Raw genomic sequence first — 21576 nt, forward strand, 5'->3', positions numbered from 1 at the left:
CTGACGTTGGGAATGCTAGGAGGAAGGTGCTGGCTTAATTCAGGACTTGACTTCACAGCATTTCATGATATGAAGATTTTCTAGAGGACTTTCTTACCATCTTTGCCATACCCCACATATTACCATGGGATATCTTTTTTTTTACCCTCCATGGGCCTCATTATCCTCACATACAAAATGAAGGTGTTCTTCTAGTCCAGCAGTCAGCAAATTTTTCTGTAAAGGGCAAAATAGGATTTGTGGGCCACGTGGTCTCTCTTGTAGCTACCACACTGTGCCCTTGAGGTGCAAAAGCAGCTACAGGCAATATGCAAACAAATGAGCACAGCTGTATTTCGAATAAAACTTTACTTACAAAAACAGGCAGCAGGCTGGATTTGGCTCATGAGCTATTGCTTGTGAATCCCTGGTCTAGTCTATCAGTTATGATTGCAAATAATGTGATTTGGAAGCCAGTGGCTTAAACAAATTAGGAGTTTTATTTTTTCTCATCTAATGAAAAGTCCAGAACATACTGGTACCACAGCTCCACAGTGTTAACAGAAACCCAACCTCTTTCTGTTTCACCCATCATAACATGAAGTTCCCAGCCCTTACAGTTGCAAGACAGCCATTGTACCTCAAGCTATCACATGCATATTTCAAGTATAGTAAAGATCAAAGCAGGCAAAGGACAAAAGGGCCACACTAGCTATTTCACCTCCCTTTAAAGAGATGTGACTTTAGCTTATATTTCATTGATCACAACTGAAATTATTGCTAGCTGCAAGGGAAACTCTGTCGCTTTTTAGTTGCCTACATTGCTGCCCTGAAAAGAAATCAAGATTTTGTTAGTAAAAGAAGAGAGTGGATTTGTAGGCAACTAGATGTGTCCATTACACATTGAGATTTTAAAATTAAATTCAAATCTAATGATTTTGATTCCTATGTATTTTATTCCTGTCTCTCACCTGCCAAGAATATATTTGGGTATTAGGGTAAATTTTTTAAAAATAAACTTTTTTTTTTACACAAGAAAAATGCACAAATTGTGAGCATTCATACCATGTAAATTTTTGTAAAGTGGACACTTCCATGTAACCAGCACAGTGTTCTGTTCTGAGGACTTTTTAATGGAGTTACCATGAAGCACAGAATATAGGAAGAGCCAATTCCAACCTGAGGAACTATGTTCTTTAGCTGTGGCCCCACAAATAAGGAATCTCCACATAACTATGTCAGGGGTGACGTATGTGTTCTTCCCTTCTACCTCTTACACAGTTAAAACTGAAAGATGAGAATCTGCTTGCAGAGCTCCACATGGTTCAGGAGATGGTTGGCTTTGGAAATCCATCTTTCTGACATCCTTCTACCTGAAGAATTTTCTGCATAGGATGCTGAGCCCCTTTCTTTCCAAGAGAAATTAAACCCTGGATGTTTTACCAGAATAAAGACTGGGGATAAAGAAAGAAAGGATCATCAATATAACTGATACCCATTCATTTATTTCCATTGTTTTACTGAATGGCTATTGTTACTGGATGTTTCACTGTTTGACAGTTAACTGGATGGCAATAAAAAAAAATCTAAATAAAAAACTCAGAATTCATCAGTTATGGTATGCTGAGATATACATAAGAATATAACTATTTGTGTGTGTGTGCATAAGTAAGGTATAGTATGTTCATTATTAGTTTCAGGTGAAAGCTTATCAGAATTACTCCTGTAGGAAGTCAACTGCTAAGATCTGTGGCCAGGTTCACTTACTGGAACTTAGGAATTAAGGCATCATTTTCTAAGGTGGGTGGAAAGGAAGAATGCTGTGCTGGGTCACTGCATTAGGACAAAGAGCACATGAGTCGTGCCCAGATCTAACAGTGAACAGAGAAGCTGAATCGAGTGGTCTTTGCTTACAGTATCTTCATGGATGTAAATCACAAGGGCTCCATGAAGGATCCATTACTCTCTAATAGATATAAAACTCCTCACAATTGAGGCCGTTATTCTAGGGCTAGAAATGACAAAGGAACCATACCTCACCCTTGTCCTCTTGGATCAGTGCACAGCAAAACCAAAAATAGAGGCTTCCTGTCTTTATTTTTTAAAGGAGGACACAGAGAATAAGAGGGACATGGAAAAACAGGAGGGGAAGTGAGAGGCACATTGGTAAACACAGGATAAAATCAACTCTACATTCATTTATAGTTCTTCTCTAGTCTCAGCCCTAATGCTACCTCCTTTATGAAGTCTTCCTGAGGAATTACTAGGTTCACCATCTCTTCTGCTCACCCCAAGACTGTGTACTGACCACCCCTAGTTACTCTGATGTAACCTCACCGTCTCTCCCCGCCGGCCCACAACCGCCTGCCCCTCCACCTCCCGCCACGACTGTCAGCTGCCTAGGGGCAAGGACAGCCCTCTTTCATCTTTGCGTTCTCTGGCACTGCGCCTAGGCCCTAACTGGTGCTCGGAAAACATTTGCTGGAAGGATGGATGGTGGCCTTCTCTGCTGGTCTCAAAGCGGTCTCAAAGAATCTGCCGCAATACGTAAGACCCGGGTTTGATTCCTGGGTCAGGAAGATCCCCTTGAGGAAGGAATGGCAACCCACTCCAGAATTCTTGCCTGGGAAATCCCATGGACCCAGGAGCCTGGTGGGCTACGATGCATAGGGTCGCAAAGAGTCGGACACGGCTGAGTGATTAACACTTTCACTTCACCCCTTTCCGGGATTCTCCCAGTATTCCTCCCTCGGGCAGAGACCCACAGAGCAGTGAGGGCCGGAGATCCCACCGGGCTCGGCTCGCAGAGCATTCCCAAGTTGTACCGCTCCTTCTTCGTGGCAGTTAAGACACCTTAAGGCTCTCCGTGTTGTGTTACGGAAGTGCAGGGACGGGACCGGAAGAGGCGGGGCGAGTGGACAATTCCGCCTCCGGTACCAAGGTGCCTGGTCTGGAGTGGCGGAGAGTTGAAGTCCGCGGTTCTTCAGCGTTGAGCCTTCTGGTGGGTTGTCCGCGCAGCCGGAGGCCGTAGAGCGGATTCGCTCCGGCTCCGGGAAGCTCCGAGGCGTCGCAACTGGCGCACAGGCCCCGGGGCCCGCCGGCTGCGCCATGGTCCAGCTCAGTGAGTGCTGGGGGCCTTGGGAGACCTTCCGGGCGGTCGTGGGGATAAGAGGGCGTGTGGACTGACTGGAGCTGCGCTCTCCTAGACGAGCTAGAGACAGTCCGTACCTGAAACTGCACACGTTTGATTCTGCCCTCAGTGGTTTTCTTGTTCGCTTTTAAAGTTTTCGCTGAACTCCTATGAGATAAATGGCGTTCATTTTATAGATGAGGCAGCTGGGCTTCAGCTTGTTCCAGAGACAGTAAATAGCAGGCCTGTGTTGAGTGCGTTGGGTATAGCTGGAGTGTTTAAGAGGAGTTTCACAAAGAAAGGGTTTCTGAGTCAGACTGACAAGAATTGGTTGAAAGGAAGGACATTTTGGGCTTCCCTGGTGGCTCAGAGGTAAAGAATCTGCCTGCAGTGCAGGAGACCCGGGTTCGATTTCTAGATCGGGAAGATACCCTGGTGGAGGGCACAGGCAACCCACTCCAATAGTCTGCCTAGAGAATCCCATGGACAGAGGAGCCTGGCTGGCTGCAGTCCATAGGGTCGTACAGAGTTGGACACGACTAAAGCGACTAAGCAGCAGCAGTAAGGACATTTCAGTGGATAAAGGGGGCTGTCTCATTTCATTTTCTGCATTTTGTGCACTCGATTCTTGTGTCTTAACCACTTATTTGTCTACAGCTACTGTCCTTTGCAAGGCCTACCGTGGAGGCCACTTAACCATCCGCCTTGCGCTTGGTGGCTGTACCAACAGGCCTTTCTACCGCATCGTGGCTGCTCACAACAAGTGTCCCAGGGATGGCCGTTTCGTAGAGCAGCTGGGCTCCTATGATCCAATGCCCAACAGTCATGGAGAGAAACTCGTTGCTCTCAACCTGGACCGGATCCGGCATTGGATTGGCTGTGGAGCCCACCTCTCAAAGCCTGTGGAAAAGCTTCTGGGTAACTCAGCTAAGCTTACCTCTTTGAGGGGATTTTAAATTGAAGTCATTTCCAAGATGATGAGAATTAAGAATGATTTTCACTATCTCCAGGCTAATCAGGACTGGAGGGAGAACTGAAATTGATCTAGTTGCCCGTTGAAATCTGGAGATTCCTTTTGTAGAGACTTCATGAGACCTTTTGGATGACTGAGATTTTATGCTAAAAAAAATGGGAATGGTGTGTCTTGCATGACTGTCAGTTGATCATTTTTTCAAGTAAGGAAAATAGTGTTAAGAAGTAGACAACATCCATTGTGACCTTGCAGTAAATGGAAGGAAGGGAGCTGGGGGAAGAGGTAAAAACATTTTGGCAAGTAAGGAATTTGTTTTGAAGCTTTGTCTTGGATCAAATCTCTGCTAGACTTCAGTTAAGTGAAACTAAGTTCCCAGGTAAACATTAGTTTGTATTGTTATAATGAATGAAAATCCTGTTACTTTTAGGTCTTTCTGGCTTTTTCCCTCTGCACCCGATGGTGATCACAAATGCTGAGAGGCTGCGACGGAAACGGGCACAAGAAGTCCTCTTAGCGGCTCAGAAAACAGATACAGAGGCTACAGAAACAAAAGAGAACTGACTTCAGTGAACATAGCAGTGGAAACAAACTTGAAGTCCTCTTAAAATACTTGTGCAGAACACTTAGTTTTATTATTTAGAGGTCAATAAATGGAATTTTTTAAGTCATCCATGATCATCTGGCCTGATCTGAACAGAGCCCTGGGAGAAGTTTGTTCTTGATCGACATAAAGCTGGGTATAGATACTAATTAATTCTTCCAGCCTTCTTGAGGGGAAAGACAGTGGCTGTGGGGGAGGTTGGACTCTAGGTCCCCTGGGCAATTTTATAGCCTACTACCTTCCAAGATTTCCCTGTTTCAAAGTCCCCAACCAGCATGTTTGTGTCCTTTCCAAGTATTTCCTTCTTTAATCATTTATGGTCATCCCACCAACTCAAGAATACAATTACTTCACTTACTGTTTTTGTAATTGCAGATTTACATTGTCTTGTCAACACACAATTTCAAATTTACAAAGGTAGTTTGTTACATGCTTTTAGGCTCTAATAATCTACTTTTTAAAGAAAGAATAACTGGAAGAAAGTAAAGTACCTATGTACAACTTCCATGCAAGGTTATTGGTGAGAATTATAAGGTATCATGAAATTAGGTAGGATTGTCTCCAGTTTATCAGTGGGGAAGCTGAGGTTCAGAAGTAGAAACTCGGTCAAGGCCACACAGTTTTAGTATTGGGCAGAACAGAGTCAGACCCCAGTGTTCCTACCTGGAGAGCCCTTTCCAACATGTTATGTCTGTAGTGGGGGTAGTGAGTAAAGATAAAGGGCTTTTCAAAAGTCCACTTTAAAAGTCAATGACAAAATTAGGTTGAGGTATCATGGTTAATATAAATGACTGGTTGTGTCTCCCAAAAGCCTGTTATCTGTTCCACCATAACTGTAGCAGGGTTAGATGGCTTTAGTCGTCACACTGAATAATATAAATTTCATAATCTGGTGTAAAACTAAAATATGGGAGATTTATAGAGGAGATTCTAAAGCCCTATTGTTGTACCAACCTATTCTCAGTTTTGTATTCTGAGAATAATTGCCAGCCACCTCAAACTCAGGTCATCAAGGCTCTCTGAGTTGTCACTGGATGGCCTCCACTTGCTTTGGGGAGGATTTAAAGGCAGGACAGGCAGAGAGCAACTGACTTTATGGGAGTTTGATCTTGAAGGTAGGAAAAAGAAATGCTTTGAAAACCATTTCAAAGTTTAAAGGAGAACAGTCTACCCTGGAGAGTTTGAAGTCTTTGGAGAAACCTTAACTGGTAGAGTAGAGGAGAATGTTGGAGAAGGCAATGGCACCCTACTCCAGTACTCTTGCCTGGGAAGTCCCATGGACGGAGGAGCCTGATAGGCTGCAGTCCATGGGGTCACAAAGAGTTGGACGTGACTGAGCGACTTCACTTTCACTTTTCACTTTCATGCATTGGAGAAGGAAATGGCAACCCACTCCAGTGTTCTTGCCTGGAGAATCCCACGGACGGGGGAGCCTAGTGGGGTGCCCTCTATGGGGTCGCACAGAGTCAGACACGACTGAAGGGACTTAGCAGCAGCAGCAGAGGAAAATGTAATTCTGGAAAGTATTGACCAATGAAGGGAACTGATGTGAAATAGGTATTATTTTGAGCTGATGAATTTCTGCTAATTCGCGTATTCACTTTGTGCCCTGGTCTGTCTTGTCTTTAAGACACACATATGGAAACTTCTGTGTAAGCTCATCCTCTCCCTGATTTCCGAAGTTTCCTCTAGTCCTCTTGCTTTGGATTTCCAGGCCCAGATTTTTCACCAATTCTTGGATGATTGCATCTGTCTGTCTTGCTACCATCTCAAATCCAACAAGCTCAAACCCACGTCTGCACTTTAGAAAGCCTTTGTTGCTAAAGCTTATATTTTTATCAAGATGGGGGTTTGGATCATGTTATCTCCACCAAAGTGGAAGGTGATTCAGGAACTGGAAGGTGAATGGAAATGATTCTGTAATAAATGTCAAATATAGAACTATCAATTAGAGAATTTTTAGAAGACTGGTATTTTGTGCTTTTTGTTTAATGTAGGTTTTTACAATTGCAGGGCTCAAGGGAAAGTCCCTGCCTAGCAGTCCCAACTTGTTGTTCAGTCACTCAGTCGTGTCCAACTCTTGACGACCTCATGGACTGTAGCATGCCTATTCTTCACTCTCTCCCAGAGTTTGCTCAAACTCATGTCTATTGAGTCAATGATGCCATCCAACCATCTCATCCTGTTGTCCCCTTCTCTTCATGCCCTCCGTCTTTCTCAGCATTGGGGTCTTTTCCAATTAGTCGGCTCTTCACATCAGGTGGTCAAATTATTGGTGCTTCAGCATCAGTCTTTCCAATGAATTTTCAGGGTTAATTTCCTTTAGGATTGACTGGTTTGATCACTGTGCTGTCCAAGGGACTCTGGAATCTTCTCCAGCACTACAGTTTGAAAGTATCAATTCTTCAGCACTTAGCTTTTTTAATACTGTCTAGGTTTGTCATAGCTTTTCTTCCAAGGAGCAAGCGTCTTTTAGTTGTATGGCTACAGTCACCATCTGCAGTGATTTTGGAGCCAAAGAAAAAGTCAGTCACTGTTTCTGTTTTTTCCCTATTTGCCATGAAGTGATGGGCCTGGATGTCATATCTTGGTTTTTTGAACATTGAGTTTTAAGCCAGCTTTTTCACTCTTTCACCCTCATCAAGAGACTCTTTAGTTCTTCACCTTCTGCTATTAGGGTGTTGTTATCTACATATCTGAGGTTTTCCGTATTTCTCTCTGCAATCCTGATTCCAGCTTGTGATACATCCAGCCCAGCATTTCGCATGATTTACTCTGCATGTAAGTTAAATAAGAAGGGTGACAATTTACAGTCTTGACTGACTCCTTTCCCAATTTGGAACCAGCCCATTGTTCCACGTCTGGTTCTAACTATTGCTTCTTGTAGTAGTGTAGTTAATCGCTTAGTTGTGTCTGACTCTGCCACCCCATGGACTGTAGCCTGCCAGGCCCCTCTGTTCAGTCCATGGAATTCTCCAAGCAGGAATACAGGAGTGGGTTGCCATTCTTGTCTCCAGTGGATCTTCTCCACTGGGGTATCGAACCCAGGTCTCCATTGCAGGCCGATTCTTCACCGTCTGAGCTACAGGGAAGCCCATACAGGTTTCTCAGGAGGCAGGTACGGTTGTCTGGTATTCCCATCTCTTTTAAGAATTTTCCACAATCTGTTGTGATCCCCAAATTTAAACCAAATGAGATTGCCAAATGCTGATGTTTCGCTGTTTTTTACTGGAAAAAAAGGCAAAAAGAAAGCAGCGCTAGGTTCAACCTAATATGAACCTTTACACTGTTGCATAAACTGAGCTGGGACATTGGGGAAAAGGTAGGGATGAGGTTTTCAGAGTAAGGGGAGGACGTCCGGAGCTCAGAGAACTTGTGGAAGGAGATTGCGGTGATGGGAGACTCACCGCCTCAATCCTGGCAGTCCCGTTTGGCCACGCCCCCATCCCTCAACGGCCGTAAAGTGCGGCGGCGTGACCCCGCCTCTTCCGGCGCCTCTTGTGACGCTAGCGCCTCGGGCTTTTTGCGCGGGAAAAGGTAGGCGCTCTTGAGCTGTACTTAGTGTGGCTGGGTCAGGTGTTTTCGCTGAGCCCGCCGCCCCCTTCGCACCGCTGCCGACCATGGGGCTTCTGGAACTGTGCGAAGAACTATTCGGCACCGCCGACCTTTACCAAGTATTGGGCGTGCGGCGCGAGGCCTCAGACGGCGAGATCCGACGCGGCTATCACAAGGTGTCCCTGCAGGTGCACCCGGATCGGGTGGGCGAGGGCGACAAAGAAGACGCCACCCGCCGCTTCCAGGTGCGCTAGACTCTATCCACGGCCACCCGGGCTTCCCTCCGTCTTATGACCGCCCTGCCTCTCGGGGTAGAGTGAGCCGAGCCCGGCCTGGCGTTTTCTAATCTTTATTTCTCGCGGCGCGGTTTCAGTGAGAGGCGGAAGGGTGATTTTAGTGTACTCTTTCCCGCAGATCCTTGGAAAGGTCTACTCCGTTCTGAGTGACAAAGAACAGAGAACATTATACGATGAACAGGGAACAGTGGACGAGGATTCTGATGTGCTCAGCCAAGACCGGGACTGGGAGGCCTATTGGAGATTACTCTTTAAAAAGGTAAAGAACTCTGGGGATTTTCTTACGACCGTTCCCATTTCTCATTCAATAAACCTTTATTGAATGCCTCTAAGACCTTGCGTTTTGTGTTGTTAAGAATGAGGATTTTTTATTTGGTCTCTATTAGAGAGACCCACTTCTTTGAAGAAGGGCAAATTTATCTAAGCGTTCTGTTGAACCGTGTATATATGTGTGTTATAACACATGCACGTACATACATAGATGCACACACTTACTGAAATGGGCCTTTAACTCTTGGTGTAGAGTGTAGTGAAAGGGAGACATTACATTTTTTTATAATATATGCTTTATTTTACAAAGCCAGGTGTAAGCCCCAAGTATTTTTCTGGGTCTCTTCTCACCTTTGGAAATTTCACTTAAATTTTCCTGGTGTGTAGCTTAGCAATTCTGAAGATTGGACTAGGGAGAACTCTAGAAAATCTTTAGCGTAGAAAATTTGCTTCCTTGCAACAATTTCAACTCAAGCAGCTGTTGTATTTGGGGAGAAATATTTTGACACCTGAGTTAACTTTTTTCTTGTATTCCGATTATTTAAAATTAACTTTGAGTCAAAGTTACAGCATGTGTCTCTCATTTGTTCAGATATCTCTGGAAGATATTCAGGCTTTTGAAAAGACATACAAAGGTTCTGAAGAAGAGCTGACTGATATTAAACAGGCCTATCTGGACTTCAAGGGTGACATGGATCAGATTATGGAGTCTGTGCTGTGTGTGCAATACACAGAAGAACCCAGGATAAGGCACATTATTCAACAAGCCATTGATGCTGGAGAAGTCCCATCCTATAATGCCTTTGTCAAAGAATCGAAGCAGAAGATGAATGCAAGGAAAAGGAGGGTAAGATTTTGAATGCCATTTACTATTTATATCTTGACTACTTCCCAAAAGAATTTGAGGATATATATAAAAACGAAAATATATATAAGACTGCTGAAATAAAGATAAGGCTTAACTTCTTTTCTGGTTGCCATCTAACTTAATGAGCTCACTAAGAGGAACTTTTTTTCCCTACTCTGTTGTGCTCAAAAGGATTTTACTTCGTGGATTAGATAATCAGTATCATTTGAAAGTAGCACTGAAATATTCTTCATATGGGCCAATTTTTTTAACCTTGCTGAGGCATTCTAAGGCAATAAAGTAACAGAATCCAGATACCTAGGCTCCACATTCTCACTTGGTTAAGGGGGTGAGAAGGTGACAGAGACTGTAGGACTATGTCTTATTAATTCAAATTCCTGTATTCTTGCCCAGTTTTGATGGCAACCCATTCCAGTACTTTTGCCTGGAAAATCCCATGGAGGAGCCTGGTAGGCTCGTCCATGGCGTCGCAAAGAGTCGGAGATGACTGAGTGACTTCACTCACTTCGATTCTTGAGTTGGACCCAGAATATACATTCAAAAAACAAAAAAAAATGGGGAGATGGGGTGAGTGAAAAAAAAAAACAACCAAAAACCAGTTTATTTTGATAATGATGTATTTCCAAACACCCTTTGAGGTACAATTTTGTAGAGTATCAAGGATTGTGGTTTGTGTGTCCTTTTCACCCATATTAAACTGGGGAGTTGGTAAGGGGAAGGACGATGGCAAGGGAAAGGAGCTTAAGGACATCTGGGGTTCAGGAGGGAGCAGATTCAAGGTAACAAATACCTGTGCCTCTGGTCTTTAGGGGAAGACCGGACTGGTATTAAAGTCACTCTTGCCTCAGCCTGGCTTTCATAATGGGAACTCTAGGGAGAGCAGATAGTGTAAGACTGTAGCTTTTTGGTGGGTACTTTATTTGTATGGCTGAATTGGAGGTGGAGTTAGGTCTGTGGCTTTTATGTAAAAAGATGCAGGAAAAACCTGACAAGTGTGTTGAGAGAAGTGGAATGTGTATCAAGATCATCACTTTGGCTTATAGGCTACATCTGTCTAGATTTCAAGCTGACAGTTTAAGTTGGCAACTTTTTTTAGGTGAAACTGAGCACAGCTGTGTTCAGTAATAGCCTATTAGCTTGAGAAACTTCCCTAGAGTTTGGGGGGTAGAGTGGGGAATGGAATAGTTTTGACAAAGAGTTCTGCAAACTTAGAGAAAAAATAGTATTAAAAAAAATAAATTGATTTCAAGGACTGAAGTAGGCAGAGGAAACTCTTTATTAGAGTAACAAGGTCCTAACATATCATCATTCTTAGTATTAATAGTATTCATTGCTGTTTAGAAAATTCTCTGGGGACTGGGGCCTCTCATAGTCTTAGGTGTTGCCCTGGAGAATGAACTTACTAACCTTTCCCAAGGTATTCTTGTAGTAGTTTGGAATCAGTGCCCTAGTAAAATTTGGTAAGAGGAGGTGGGTTTGAAATCTGGTAAAGAAACGTTAAAACGGAATTTGTTAAGAGTTTATCCTAACTACTTAGGGGAAATTTTAAACCAGGGTTGCACTCTTGGCTACCACAAGTCACATGTAGTAAATTTGGTTTCCAGAGGAGGAATCTGAGGTGCCTGTGTCCTGGCAACATTTGAGGGCATCCTTGGTTAAGTGACCTTTCTTAGCTCTTCTAGCATTTTGTTTTCCTTACTGTCCCCCTATGGTTTATGGAACCAAATGACCTGCTGCTGCTGCTGCTGCTAAGTCGCCTCAGTCATGTCTGACTCTGTGCGACCCCATAGAGGGCAGCCCACTAGGCTCCTCCGTCCCTGGGATTCTCCAGCCAAGAATACTGGAGTGGGTTGGCTGCCATTTCCTTCTCCAATGCAAGAAAGTGAAAGTGAAGTCGCTCAGTCGTGCCCGACTCTTAGTGATCCCCATGGACTGCAGCCTACCAGGTTCCTCCATCCATGGGATTTTCCAGGCGAGAGTACTGGAGTGGGGTGCCATTGCCTTCTCCGACTAATTGGAAAAAGAGGATCTACTGCTTGATTTTATCCTTTTAATTTATATAATCCTCAAATTGAAATGGTCTTAACAGATTTACTTTTGGGAAAGAGGGTGTATTTTTAGTATTTGCTAGGTTGGCATTGTATCTCACACGAGTTTCTGTTTTAGGCTCAGGAAGAGGCTAAAGAAGCAGAAATGAGCAGGAAGGAGTTGGGGCTTGATGAAGGAGTGGATAACTTGAAAGTAGCCATTCAGGTAAACTGTCAGGTTGTCTGTGAAGCTTACCGCCATTTCTTCCAATTTCTGCTTCTTACTGCTAATATTTCTTTGGAGTTTATATAGTATTGTAGGCATTTTGTTTTCATCTTTTAAGACATTCAGGTACCATACAGTCATCCTTTTAAAATGTACAATTCAGTGGTATAATTCAGTGGTTTTTTAGTATATTATTGATCAGGTTTTACAATCATCAGCACTATCTAATTCCAGAACATCTTCATCACTCTAAACACTAGCAGTCACTCCCTATTCTCCCTTTCAGCAACTGCTGAATACTTTATTTCTGTGGACAGTCTTGAGTTTTGAAAGCTTGTGTTTTAACTTCTTAAACAGAGCAGACAAAAGGATCGGCAAAAGGAAATGGACAATTTTCTGGCTCAGATGGAAGCAAAGTACTGCAAACCTTCCAAACGAGGAGGGAAAAAAACGACTCTCAAGAAAGAAAAGAAATAATGGAATATTCTCTTCAAAAGTCCATAGGTGTTAACTGATGCCTTTGTAGGCAAGGTACAGTCAAGATTTGAAGACAGAAGTCAACTCAACTCTTGAGAAAAGTTGTCTTTCAAGCCTAAATTATTTGGATCAACTATCTAAACCAAGTAGACTCTCTCAGCCTGGTCTTAGTTTATCCTAGAAATAGGCTGACATTCTGTGAGGTCCTCCTCTGAAGGCATTGGTGGTGATCACCGAGGGAGCGGGAGGGGAATGCTTCCCGAGAGCACTCTTCTCTGCGTCTCCTGTATGAGGAACTCTCTACCATGCAGATCTGTCCTTACCACTTTTAGCAGTTGTTATTTTGCCACGTAGGAGTGAGCTTCAGGGTATTCAGTGGTGTGTGTTTTTTAGGACATGTGCTCTACCTAGCCTTCGACACTTGCTGGGCATCTGTTTTCCAAATACTTGCCAGTTTGCTTTTAGTCTTAATGTTCTTGCCTAGGTCCTCTCTTTTTTTTTTCCTCCTCAACCAAGTTTGGCACTCTTTGCTTGAGGTGTATAGGAGAAACAGGTGTTCAGATTACTTCAAGCACTTTTGTAAGAATTGTACAAGATTAAATAATCAAGTGAAAGATGACTGTTAAGTTCCCAGGGCTTTTTAAGTGATCCCAATATGATCATTTAAAAGATGATTTATTAAATATATGAATGGTGCCTAGGATAAAGGAGAGAAGAAAAGTAGTTCTAGCCAGCATTGTAGCAGATAGTCTGGTTTAAGTTCCATAAAGAGATGCTGTAATCCTCTGTAACTGCTGAATGTCCTTAGAGTCAGGTTACTGAGCTTGTCAGAACTTGTTTCCTCATCTATAAAAAGGTGAGGCTAAATGACTTGTTAACTCTGACCTTGAAAGGCAAGCTGTCTTGATCCAGTGGTTTGTTATCATGTACTTATGGTATTGATTTGTGAGAATAGTACAGAGATTTTCATTTATATTTAGTAGAATTGGTAGGAGTTCATTAGAATATATGAAAATTTTTTAGAGACTGTTCAACTTAAAATCTCTGATTTGTAAGCTAATATATTCAATACCATATGCATAAAACAAGCCTCCTGTTACTGAGATTCATGTACATAATTTATCTGAGGTAAGCGTAAGACATGTTTTCAGTTTGTGATTACAAATAGGTTAAAAAATACTCTTAATTGTATTAAAAATACAGTTTAATGCAGGTTGTCTGCTGTATCTGTCTTCATATGATAGTATTAGAACACTTTGAAACAATAAAATTATCCCAATTGATGATCATTTGAATTTATCAACTCTGAAGATTAATAGAAGATCTAAAACCAATATGATCATCAGAATTAAAATTCAACGAAATTAAATAAGTTTAAGCCATAGTTAAAACCATTGCTGCATTCATGAGTGCACTTGGGAAAGGTCCATGTGAAAATCAGAAGAATATCAAATCAGAAAATCAGAAGAATGTCAAAGTTCTCTTCCTTTGCTCTAGTATATGTTTATAGTAGACAGAACAGCAGGGTTTCAGGAATTTTCAGAAGTTGTGTCTTGCTGGCTCACTAACAGAAAGATTCTATAAATTTTTAAATTGCTTTTCTTAGACCTGCAGGAGAAAATCTAGCAAGGCAGGTGTGATATTTGGGGCAGCAGGGGTTTGAGGGGGTGGGTAGGAAATGACCACCAAAGTACTTTGAGAAGAAAACAAGTGTAACCTGATGTCAGGCAGCTGTTGTAAGGCTGAATTGTCCTACCTGGGGGAAAAAAACATTCATTATTTATTACATGGATTACTTTATACCAGTGCTCAACATTTATGTTTTTAGTTATTCATCCCTGCCATATATATCTGCCTATGGATTTGGACATCTAAGAGAAAAATTTAGGAATCACATCTGTTTTTTAAGGAACTGTCTCCTAAAAATGACTTAAAAGTGAGTACACCTCTCCAGAAATTAACACAATAATGTTAAAATAAATTAACACAAGTAATTAAGCCAATAATAATGTTATCAAATGATTTGCTACATTTTGTGTACACGTAGTCTGATAGAATGCTGTAGTAATTGAACTGATCATTGTTAACAGACAACATGAACAGTGATTTGGAGGAAATTATTCATTTGTTACATCTTTGGCTACAAACTTTACTGTCCAGTGAAGTGATTAACTTATGCTGAACAGAAGACAGTAACTGGAGATAGAAACAGTACCCATGTAATCTTTGGCTGATACTGTTCTCAGTCTGTTGTACCAAAATAATTCACAAAGATGGTTTCAGGTTGTCTCTTGTATACAAGGTCTGCATCATGAGATGACTGAACATTGATTTGTGAAATCTTCCCATGTGTTCCCTGCAGCCCGAAGCAAGTTCTCCTCATTCGTGCTATGGTCCCTGCCTGGTTCTAGAGATTGGTCCACTTCTGTTTTGAGATTTTGTAGATCCATGTAACTGAGGACCTGAGAGACAAAGATAACATCGTAGAGTAACATGAATAGACATTCTAGATTTGATCGTCTTGAGCTCCTATGTACAGACTTTTTTTGCTCCAGTTATTAGACTTTAAATTTGGAGACTGTGACTAAGTAGTAAAGTTTATATTTACTAAAGCAGTGAAAATCGTGTTTGCATATTTTATCATGTAAAAACAAACAAAATCTATGTAAGATGTGATGTAGTAACCTAATTTTAGAAAATAGTCACTAATTGAAAAGGAATAAAATGTGTTTCACTTAGCTAAACATTATACTAGTTATACTTGACCATCAGCATGGCCAGATGTAGTAACTGTAGCTCAGAGGCAGTAGTGCTTCCCTGAGGACTGATCCAAGAACAGAATCTGCTGACGGCATAGACTACTAAATGTTGCTGCTAGGAACCTGAACTAAGAGAATTCACTTGAACTACAGAGATGATTTCAGGCAGATTACTTTTTAACATACTTTAACATACTTGCTAATTAATCTGATTATTAACAGGAAACATTTCAACTGCCTGGTAATTCTAAATTTCACCTATAACATAAGGAAAAAATGACCCTGATGGTGAGAAGACCATTATAGGAAGAATTAAGATGTTCTTAAATTTCCTCCTATCACTCCTATGAAAATAGAAACTATAGAATATAACTTAGAAGACAAAAAAGTTAATGGGATGGAATCAGACTCCTCATGTCTTGACATTGTGAATTTCTTTTCTTACCTTGGCCTAGCAGTTTAACTAAATTGAATGAATGTGGTGGCTCTGCTCTAAGAAAACTTAGAGCAGTTTAATCCATAGCAATACAGGTTTTTGCCTACATAATAAAATCCATGCAGTGTTTGAATGTTATGAAAATGATTTATTTGGCTTAATTTGTTTATATTAAAAAAAAAAGCATTGTTTACTCTGCCAGAATGGCAAGAGGAAAATTTATATATGAGAAAACAGATCTGGAACTTCTTGGCTTTGAGCAGTTAGAGTTCTCTTATTTTTCTTTTTATTACTATATCCTATATTCCAAAATGAATTTGAGATGATTTACAAAGATGTAGGAAAACAAAATATAAAATCTGGAGGAAGAAAAAATAATAAGCATGGGAAAAAAGCAAGATCTTAACAAGACTGTAGTAAAATAAGAGCCATGACCCCACCTGTCCCTGCAGATCCCCTACCAGGTCGGGCCTGGTGAGGATACTCAGCAGCACACACACGACGATACTGCGTATCTGGCTGAAAAAGAGAGAAGATGAGTCACTGCTTACAGTGTGACTTCTTCCAGAGGATAATGTGTTAGTTGTTTTACAAGGGAAAGTCGGACAGCAATGTAATTGGCATCATCTGTCAGTCTGAGGGACAGTTGGCTGAATATACACTTAACATTCCAAGTTAAAAATCCCAAGCCAGCAGCCCACAGAATGATTGTTAACTTGTAAAAATTGCAAGTTCTGCAACTTTATTAATATGCCTTTAAGAAAATCTTAGCATTTATAAATAATCCATATGGTTTAATATTTCTAAGTACTCATAATTGGCTCTCAAGGGAATTTGAATCTGATTTCCATTGCCTGCTAACTGTTTAAAACAACAGAACAGAACGACCTCCATGCTTAAAATGTGACTCTCAATATGGGACTCAAACATTTCAAAACTGCTTTAAGGGATTTAAAGGTTTTAAGATACAACTAAAATATCCACATGCACATACTAAAAAAAGAGCTGTCAATGCCGTTTTGCTGATACTTCTGGAATAAAAAACATCTCAGTTTCTTGTCAGCATTGGAATAAGAGATTTGAGGGTTTTTTTTTTTTCCTCTCCTGATGAAGCCCCATGTTTTCTATCAATGGTCAGCAAACTTTTTTTTTTTTTTTAATAGAGGACCAGATAGTAAACATTTCAGGTTTTGTGGAACATACTGTCACTGGAACTAGGAAAGCAGCCACAGAAAGTACAAATGGTGGCTCTGCTCTAAGAAAACTTTATTTACAAAAACAGTTAAGCTGAACACCTCATGAACTAGAATAGAGGCAAGAAAAGATTCTTCCCTAGAGCCTGCAGTGGGAACGTAGCTCTGCTGATCCCTTGATTTTGGACTTAACAGACTCTGGAACTGAGAGAACAGATTTACATTGTCTTAAGCCACCCAGTTTGTGGTAGTTTGTTAACGGCAGCCCTAGGAAGCAGTACAATGTCCCATTCATTTATTCTCACCCCTCTTCTAATGGAGGAAAAAGATCATATGGTGCTTTAGGCTGATACAGTTTAAGGATTATGAGTTGAGATAAGTGGGTTGCAAACACCACTGTCTTGAAAACTGGTTTAGGATGTGGGTGCTTGGTTCTTGGGCCGTAAGTGTGCCTCAGTCACTCTGAGCTTTCCAAGCCCTCTTGTACAAAGCAAATGCTATGGGGCTGAGCTCCTGGCTTGTAGTTTGGGGCAAGGTCAGTGCATGACCTCTAGTCTCCCAGTCAGGTTGTTTCTGATGTTTAAAAGTAAAAAGGCTAGTAAATGTACATTTAGTGGTGACAGTGTTAGCATTTCAAACACCAGTTAACAAAACTATGAAAGTCTTAACTTGCTCATCCACCAGCCCACAACATAATCTCTTACCACTTTTTAATTCCCTCAGAGCAATGTTAAAAGAATGAAGGTAATGCTAATCTGATACGCACTGGGGTTTAACGTTTTTTTGCTTATTCTCAGAAGTATCTAAATTTTAAATTGCTTAGAATTTGCTATTTATATATAAGGCTTTTTACCTTATTTTTACAAGTTAAAATAATGAGTGGCAGAGAGCAGTTAGAGTTTCAACAAATATACTTAAAATGTAAAACACTATTTTTATTAGAACCTCAGCTTTTACTCTTAGAGTTGATTAAGTCACCATATAAAGCTTTAAGCCTGCCAAACTAGTTTTTTTTCCCATTTCCTCAGCTATCAGACAATAGAGGAAGTATGTCACTACCAAAAATGACTGAGTTGTATTGGGCCTGGAGAAGAAGTCAGGTAGCAGGAGCTTCTCCTGGGGCTGCTGATGGTTAGGCTCATCCACCACAGCACTTCGAGCTCGACTGGAATCGCTATGGGTTTTCTGCAGAAGGGATAAGAATTACAGAAACAGTTAATTTATAGTGGAGCTGTGCGTGTCCAGTATCAGCCCTAACAGGTATGGTAATTGCAGGCCAAGCAGCTCCAATTCCATTGTCAAATTAGAATTCAGTTTGTACTTTTGACAAAATACAGAAGTCAAGACCAGAGCACAGATCCTGCAGAATTACTGACTATGAGGTTTTATAAACATTGGAAAGGCAATAGGAAGGAGACATACCGTTTGCCTTTGTGGCCCCACCGTGCTCAAGTGTTCTGCTTCAGCTGTCCCAATAGGTGGCAGCAGATTATTTCGACTCAGCGGCAGTGGTGAGGGAGAGGAGAGCGAGTCGGCCGCCACAGGGCTGCAGATCCCACCAGCAAAAACCAAGATATGAAAGCATAAAATTATAATATAAACAAATTGGTTAGAATCAAATACATTGAACAGATGAGTTTAATATCATGCACAGAAAGCTTTAAGCTGCCTACACTTATAAATGAAGCGATCTCAAAGGATTTTGAAGAATGAAAATTTTGGGCTTTCTTCACAGTATTTTCTTATTTTTTGTTGAAACGTCATCCTGAGTGCACAGCAGAATTTGACCCTTTGTCCCACAAAGAACTGGAATAAAACAATTTTCCCTATCCTGAGTTGTATTTTTTCTGACAAATTCATAGATTTGTAATTTCGCATCTGATGAAACTCACAGTTCTGGGCCTTCTGGTTGTCCTTTCCACTAAAAATTATAATTCCCAGGTACGGATCCTAAACTTTATTTCCTTCCAAAGGATTTGGAGCAGTTACAATATTACTCATGCCCAAGACAGTAATTAAAGCTGAACGATACTTTTCATATCCCAGAAAAAAACAAAGCAACTTATTTTTCCACTTCGGGAAAAAAAGCATTGTCAGAGGGATGAGAGATTAATTTTACATCAAAACCACTCATACCCAAGTGAATGTATAGATTGGTATAGATCATACACCAATAAAGTCAAAATTAAGAAATGTTGGGAGAGAAGTATAGTGACATATGCTTCATTCAGAGGCTGAATTCAAAACGCTGAATTCAGTTATGGTGTTATTAATTCCTACCCTTGATCATAGTCTTAGAAATCAACCCTCGTAATATGTTTTTTAAATTAACAACTAATGGAAGGATTTTATTTTAAAAACTTGGAGTCTTTTGCACAATGAGGTGGGAAAAGGGAAGAGGACATGTTTACTTTTATTTCCTAAGATGTGCCAAGGGACATTTTTTCCCTGGTGTACAGGCAACTACTTATCTGAGATTTACAAAGTTTTCATTGTCAGTGAAATAAGTAAATCCTATTGGTATGGAAAAATATTAAAGGAGATTTAATCATCATTTGGGGGAAGAATTTTATGAGCATGTTCCCACTAAGGAAAATGTTTTAATAAAAATATATATAGAATGTCTTCTATTCCTTTGATGAGTTCTGTTGGAATATTCTAGCCAACATTTTATTTGTGGAAATATGTTTAGCTAAATCAGAAGGAAGATAAGTATAATCAGAAGATAAGTATATATTTTATTCAAATATAACTCCATTTTCTTCTGTATTAGATTTAAACCAGTGTACAACTCATCATAAGAATATGTAGTGATTACTGCCTAGGCATATATTTCAATCTTATCTTTAAATTCATTCTATATGTAAAATTCTTCATTAGTTTTACCACAGATTCCAGAAATTCTGCTTTTGAAACCTACACTCGGGATCCTCTGCGTATTTCGTCCATAAGTCTTGGTGTTCCAGCGCGTGAATGGCTTGTGCTGATGGGATGAAGGGTACGTGGTGGGGGGTTGCGTCTCCTGGCGGACTGCACTGTATATGACAGAAATGATGTACTAAGCTTCAGGGCTCGATTTGGCCAATTTCGAGTTGAAAAGATGGTACTGGACCCAGGTCTCATAAGTAGCTTGTCATCAAGATCTCTAGTGGCCAAATATCAGAAACCCACAGTGAGATCAAGACTGCTCTGTACAGGGAGACAGAACTCAAAGGGTAAAAAGCCTTAAACTTTCAAGTACATTCAAGGGAGAGAAAGGCAAAAAGAGAAAACAATCAATAAATAACCTAGTTTTAGATGTCATATAATCTATCTCAGGAATGAGAATGTGTACCTGAAGGAAGGACATCATTTCAGTCTTACACATGATTTACTAGAATGGAGACTTGGGAAAGCAAGTACTTTATTCACCTGCCATCAGAGTCACTTCTTCAGTTACTGGTAAAGGCTAACCTGCAGTGTAGCTACTCCAAAGTGCTTCCCAGAAGTTTACCTCAGGGAATGAGCTTCCTACCATGCTGGAGGCTTTCTTTTTGCTGAAGGCATGTCATCAGAAAGACTTAGTTGAAGGGCCAGTATTGCTGCTTAGTAGTGGTGTGGCACTAGTGTGCTTCCACTGCAGAGATTAAAATGCTGAGCTAGTTAAAGCCCACAGGGGTAGGGGTTCCTTAGAAAAAGCTGGGAACAGGAAAAGGGTTCAGAGCCTTGTGCAGCCCAGGTCAGTAGATCTCCATTTGCGTAAACAACTGTGAAATACAATACTCTTTTGTAAGTCCTCTGTAAATAAAATACCATACTCAACAGTTCAGTAGCTTAAACTCTGCCCCACAGATTCAGGTGCTTCATTTTTGTGTTTTAAGCAGATGAGAGACCGTTTGATTTTATTGTAAGGCACCTAAGAGATAGTATTTACGCTGTGATATGGAGGGAAAGTGGAAGAATAACACTCTGCCACAGGCTTTGGCTTTCATCACGTTCTTCAAGCTTTCAGGCCACTTTGGTATCCTCTAGCACAAACTATGCCTCAGAGTTTGGAGAACTTTAAAGGAAAAACGCCCATCACAGAATAGGGCTAAACCTTGAGCATTACTTGTAAGAGATATTTCTCGTCTTGCCTCCCTAACCATTCACTTAAGCCTTTTGTTTACACAGCCTACCTGCTTTCTAATTATAGGAGTTTAGGCCTTAGCTGCTCTTCATTTATCTTTATTTTTCCTCTGGACTACTCACTTGTAAGTGGATTTATCACCTCCACACTTCTAGATCAGTCTCCAAATCTGACCTCTTCTATACAGCCCATCATCGTAAACTCAACAGACCCTACACTCATCTCCCCTGTCCCCAAACCATCTTCCCTTGAGCTTGAAATCTGAGTTCACCTTTATTCCTGTTTTTTATAGAATCTGATTTCTTTTATGATAACTCTTCAACTATTTTATTACTTTTTTAGTCTTGGCTACATCTTGAGAACAGACCCATAGCTGCCTGAATTCCTGCATTAGATTCCTTTACCTTTAGTTCCTCCTTCTTTAATCCAATCTATGTTCTACTGCTATGAAATCTTTCAAATTCCTGATTTAAATTGATGTTCTCCAAAGCTGACTCATACACTGCTGGGTGGGAATGTAAAATGGTACAATTCTTTTGAAAAAATTTTATGAAAGTTTATTATAAGATTAAACATATCCTTTCATTTCTGTATATTGATAAATGAGACCATATGTCCACAAAAAAGACCAGTACAAGAATATGTATAGTGCCTTTTATATATAACAGCCCCAACCTA

At 40.8% G+C, this 21576-nt stretch overlaps 4 protein-coding genes across 40 annotated transcripts in view; 3 read left to right on the forward strand and 1 right to left on the reverse strand.

Moving 5' to 3' along the window:
* Positions 1-1588, forward strand: part of CFAP70 (cilia and flagella associated protein 70) — an 83525-nt gene extending 81937 nt beyond the window's left edge. For all 13 annotated transcript variants that reach the window (XR_015156814.1, XM_086382028.1, XM_086382031.1 and 10 more), the window contains one exon: positions 1261-1588. Coding sequence is in view for 12 of the 13 variants with exons in the window: in XM_086382028.1 (XP_086238154.1) it covers positions 1261-1341 (81 nt within the window). In the remaining variant the exon portion in view is untranslated. The remainder of the gene's footprint in view (positions 1-1260) is intronic.
* Positions 1589-2891: 1303 nt separating this feature from the next.
* On the forward strand, positions 2892-4750 carry MRPS16 (mitochondrial ribosomal protein S16). Its single transcript, XM_086382101.1, has 3 exons — positions 2892-3100; positions 3767-4027; positions 4510-4750. Exons 1-3 carry the CDS (start codon positions 3088-3090, stop codon positions 4641-4643), a joined length of 408 nt encoding a protein of 135 aa, XP_086238227.1. The 5' UTR covers positions 2892-3087; the 3' UTR covers positions 4644-4750.
* Positions 4751-8208: 3458 nt separating this feature from the next.
* DNAJC9 (DnaJ heat shock protein family (Hsp40) member C9) lies at positions 8209-20603 on the forward strand. Of its 2 annotated transcripts, none has more exons than XM_086382100.1 (5): positions 8209-8483; positions 8653-8793; positions 9397-9651; positions 11839-11925; positions 19671-20603. In XM_086382100.1, exons 1-5 carry the CDS (start codon positions 8304-8306, stop codon positions 19701-19703), a joined length of 696 nt encoding a protein of 231 aa, XP_086238226.1. In that variant the 5' UTR covers positions 8209-8303; the 3' UTR covers positions 19704-20603. The 2 variants fall into 2 exon arrangements, with proteins under 2 accessions (XP_086238226.1, XP_086238225.1); XM_086382099.1 differs by lacking the exon at positions 19671-20603 and adding an exon at positions 12283-18619.
* The window catches only part of FAM149B1 (family with sequence similarity 149 member B1), a 53626-nt gene continuing 42980 nt past the window's right edge, over positions 10931-21576 (reverse strand). For 7 of the 24 annotated variants that reach the window (XR_015156821.1, XR_015156825.1, XR_015156823.1 and 4 more), the window contains 5 exons: positions 19711-19935; positions 18213-18336; positions 17850-17975; positions 16038-16116; positions 14509-14864 (listed from right to left, as the gene is read on the reverse strand). Coding sequence is in view for 12 of the 24 variants with exons in the window: in XM_086382047.1 (XP_086238173.1) it covers positions 14791-14864; positions 16038-16116; positions 17850-17975; positions 18213-18336; positions 19711-19935 (628 nt within the window). In the remaining 12 variants the exon portion in view is untranslated. Of the gene's footprint in view, positions 16117-17849; positions 17976-18158; positions 18337-19710; positions 19936-21576 lie in introns of those variants that run through there. The other 17 variants (XR_015156819.1, XR_015156818.1, XR_015156827.1 and 14 more) reach the window with 6 other exon arrangements.

Source organism: Bos grunniens, chromosome 28 (assembly GCF_055505025.1).
Source record: "Bos grunniens cultivar Pamir isolate PY7600 chromosome 28, Bosgru_T2T1.0, whole genome shotgun sequence".
NCBI lineage: Eukaryota > Metazoa > Chordata > Mammalia > Artiodactyla > Bovidae > Bos > Bos grunniens.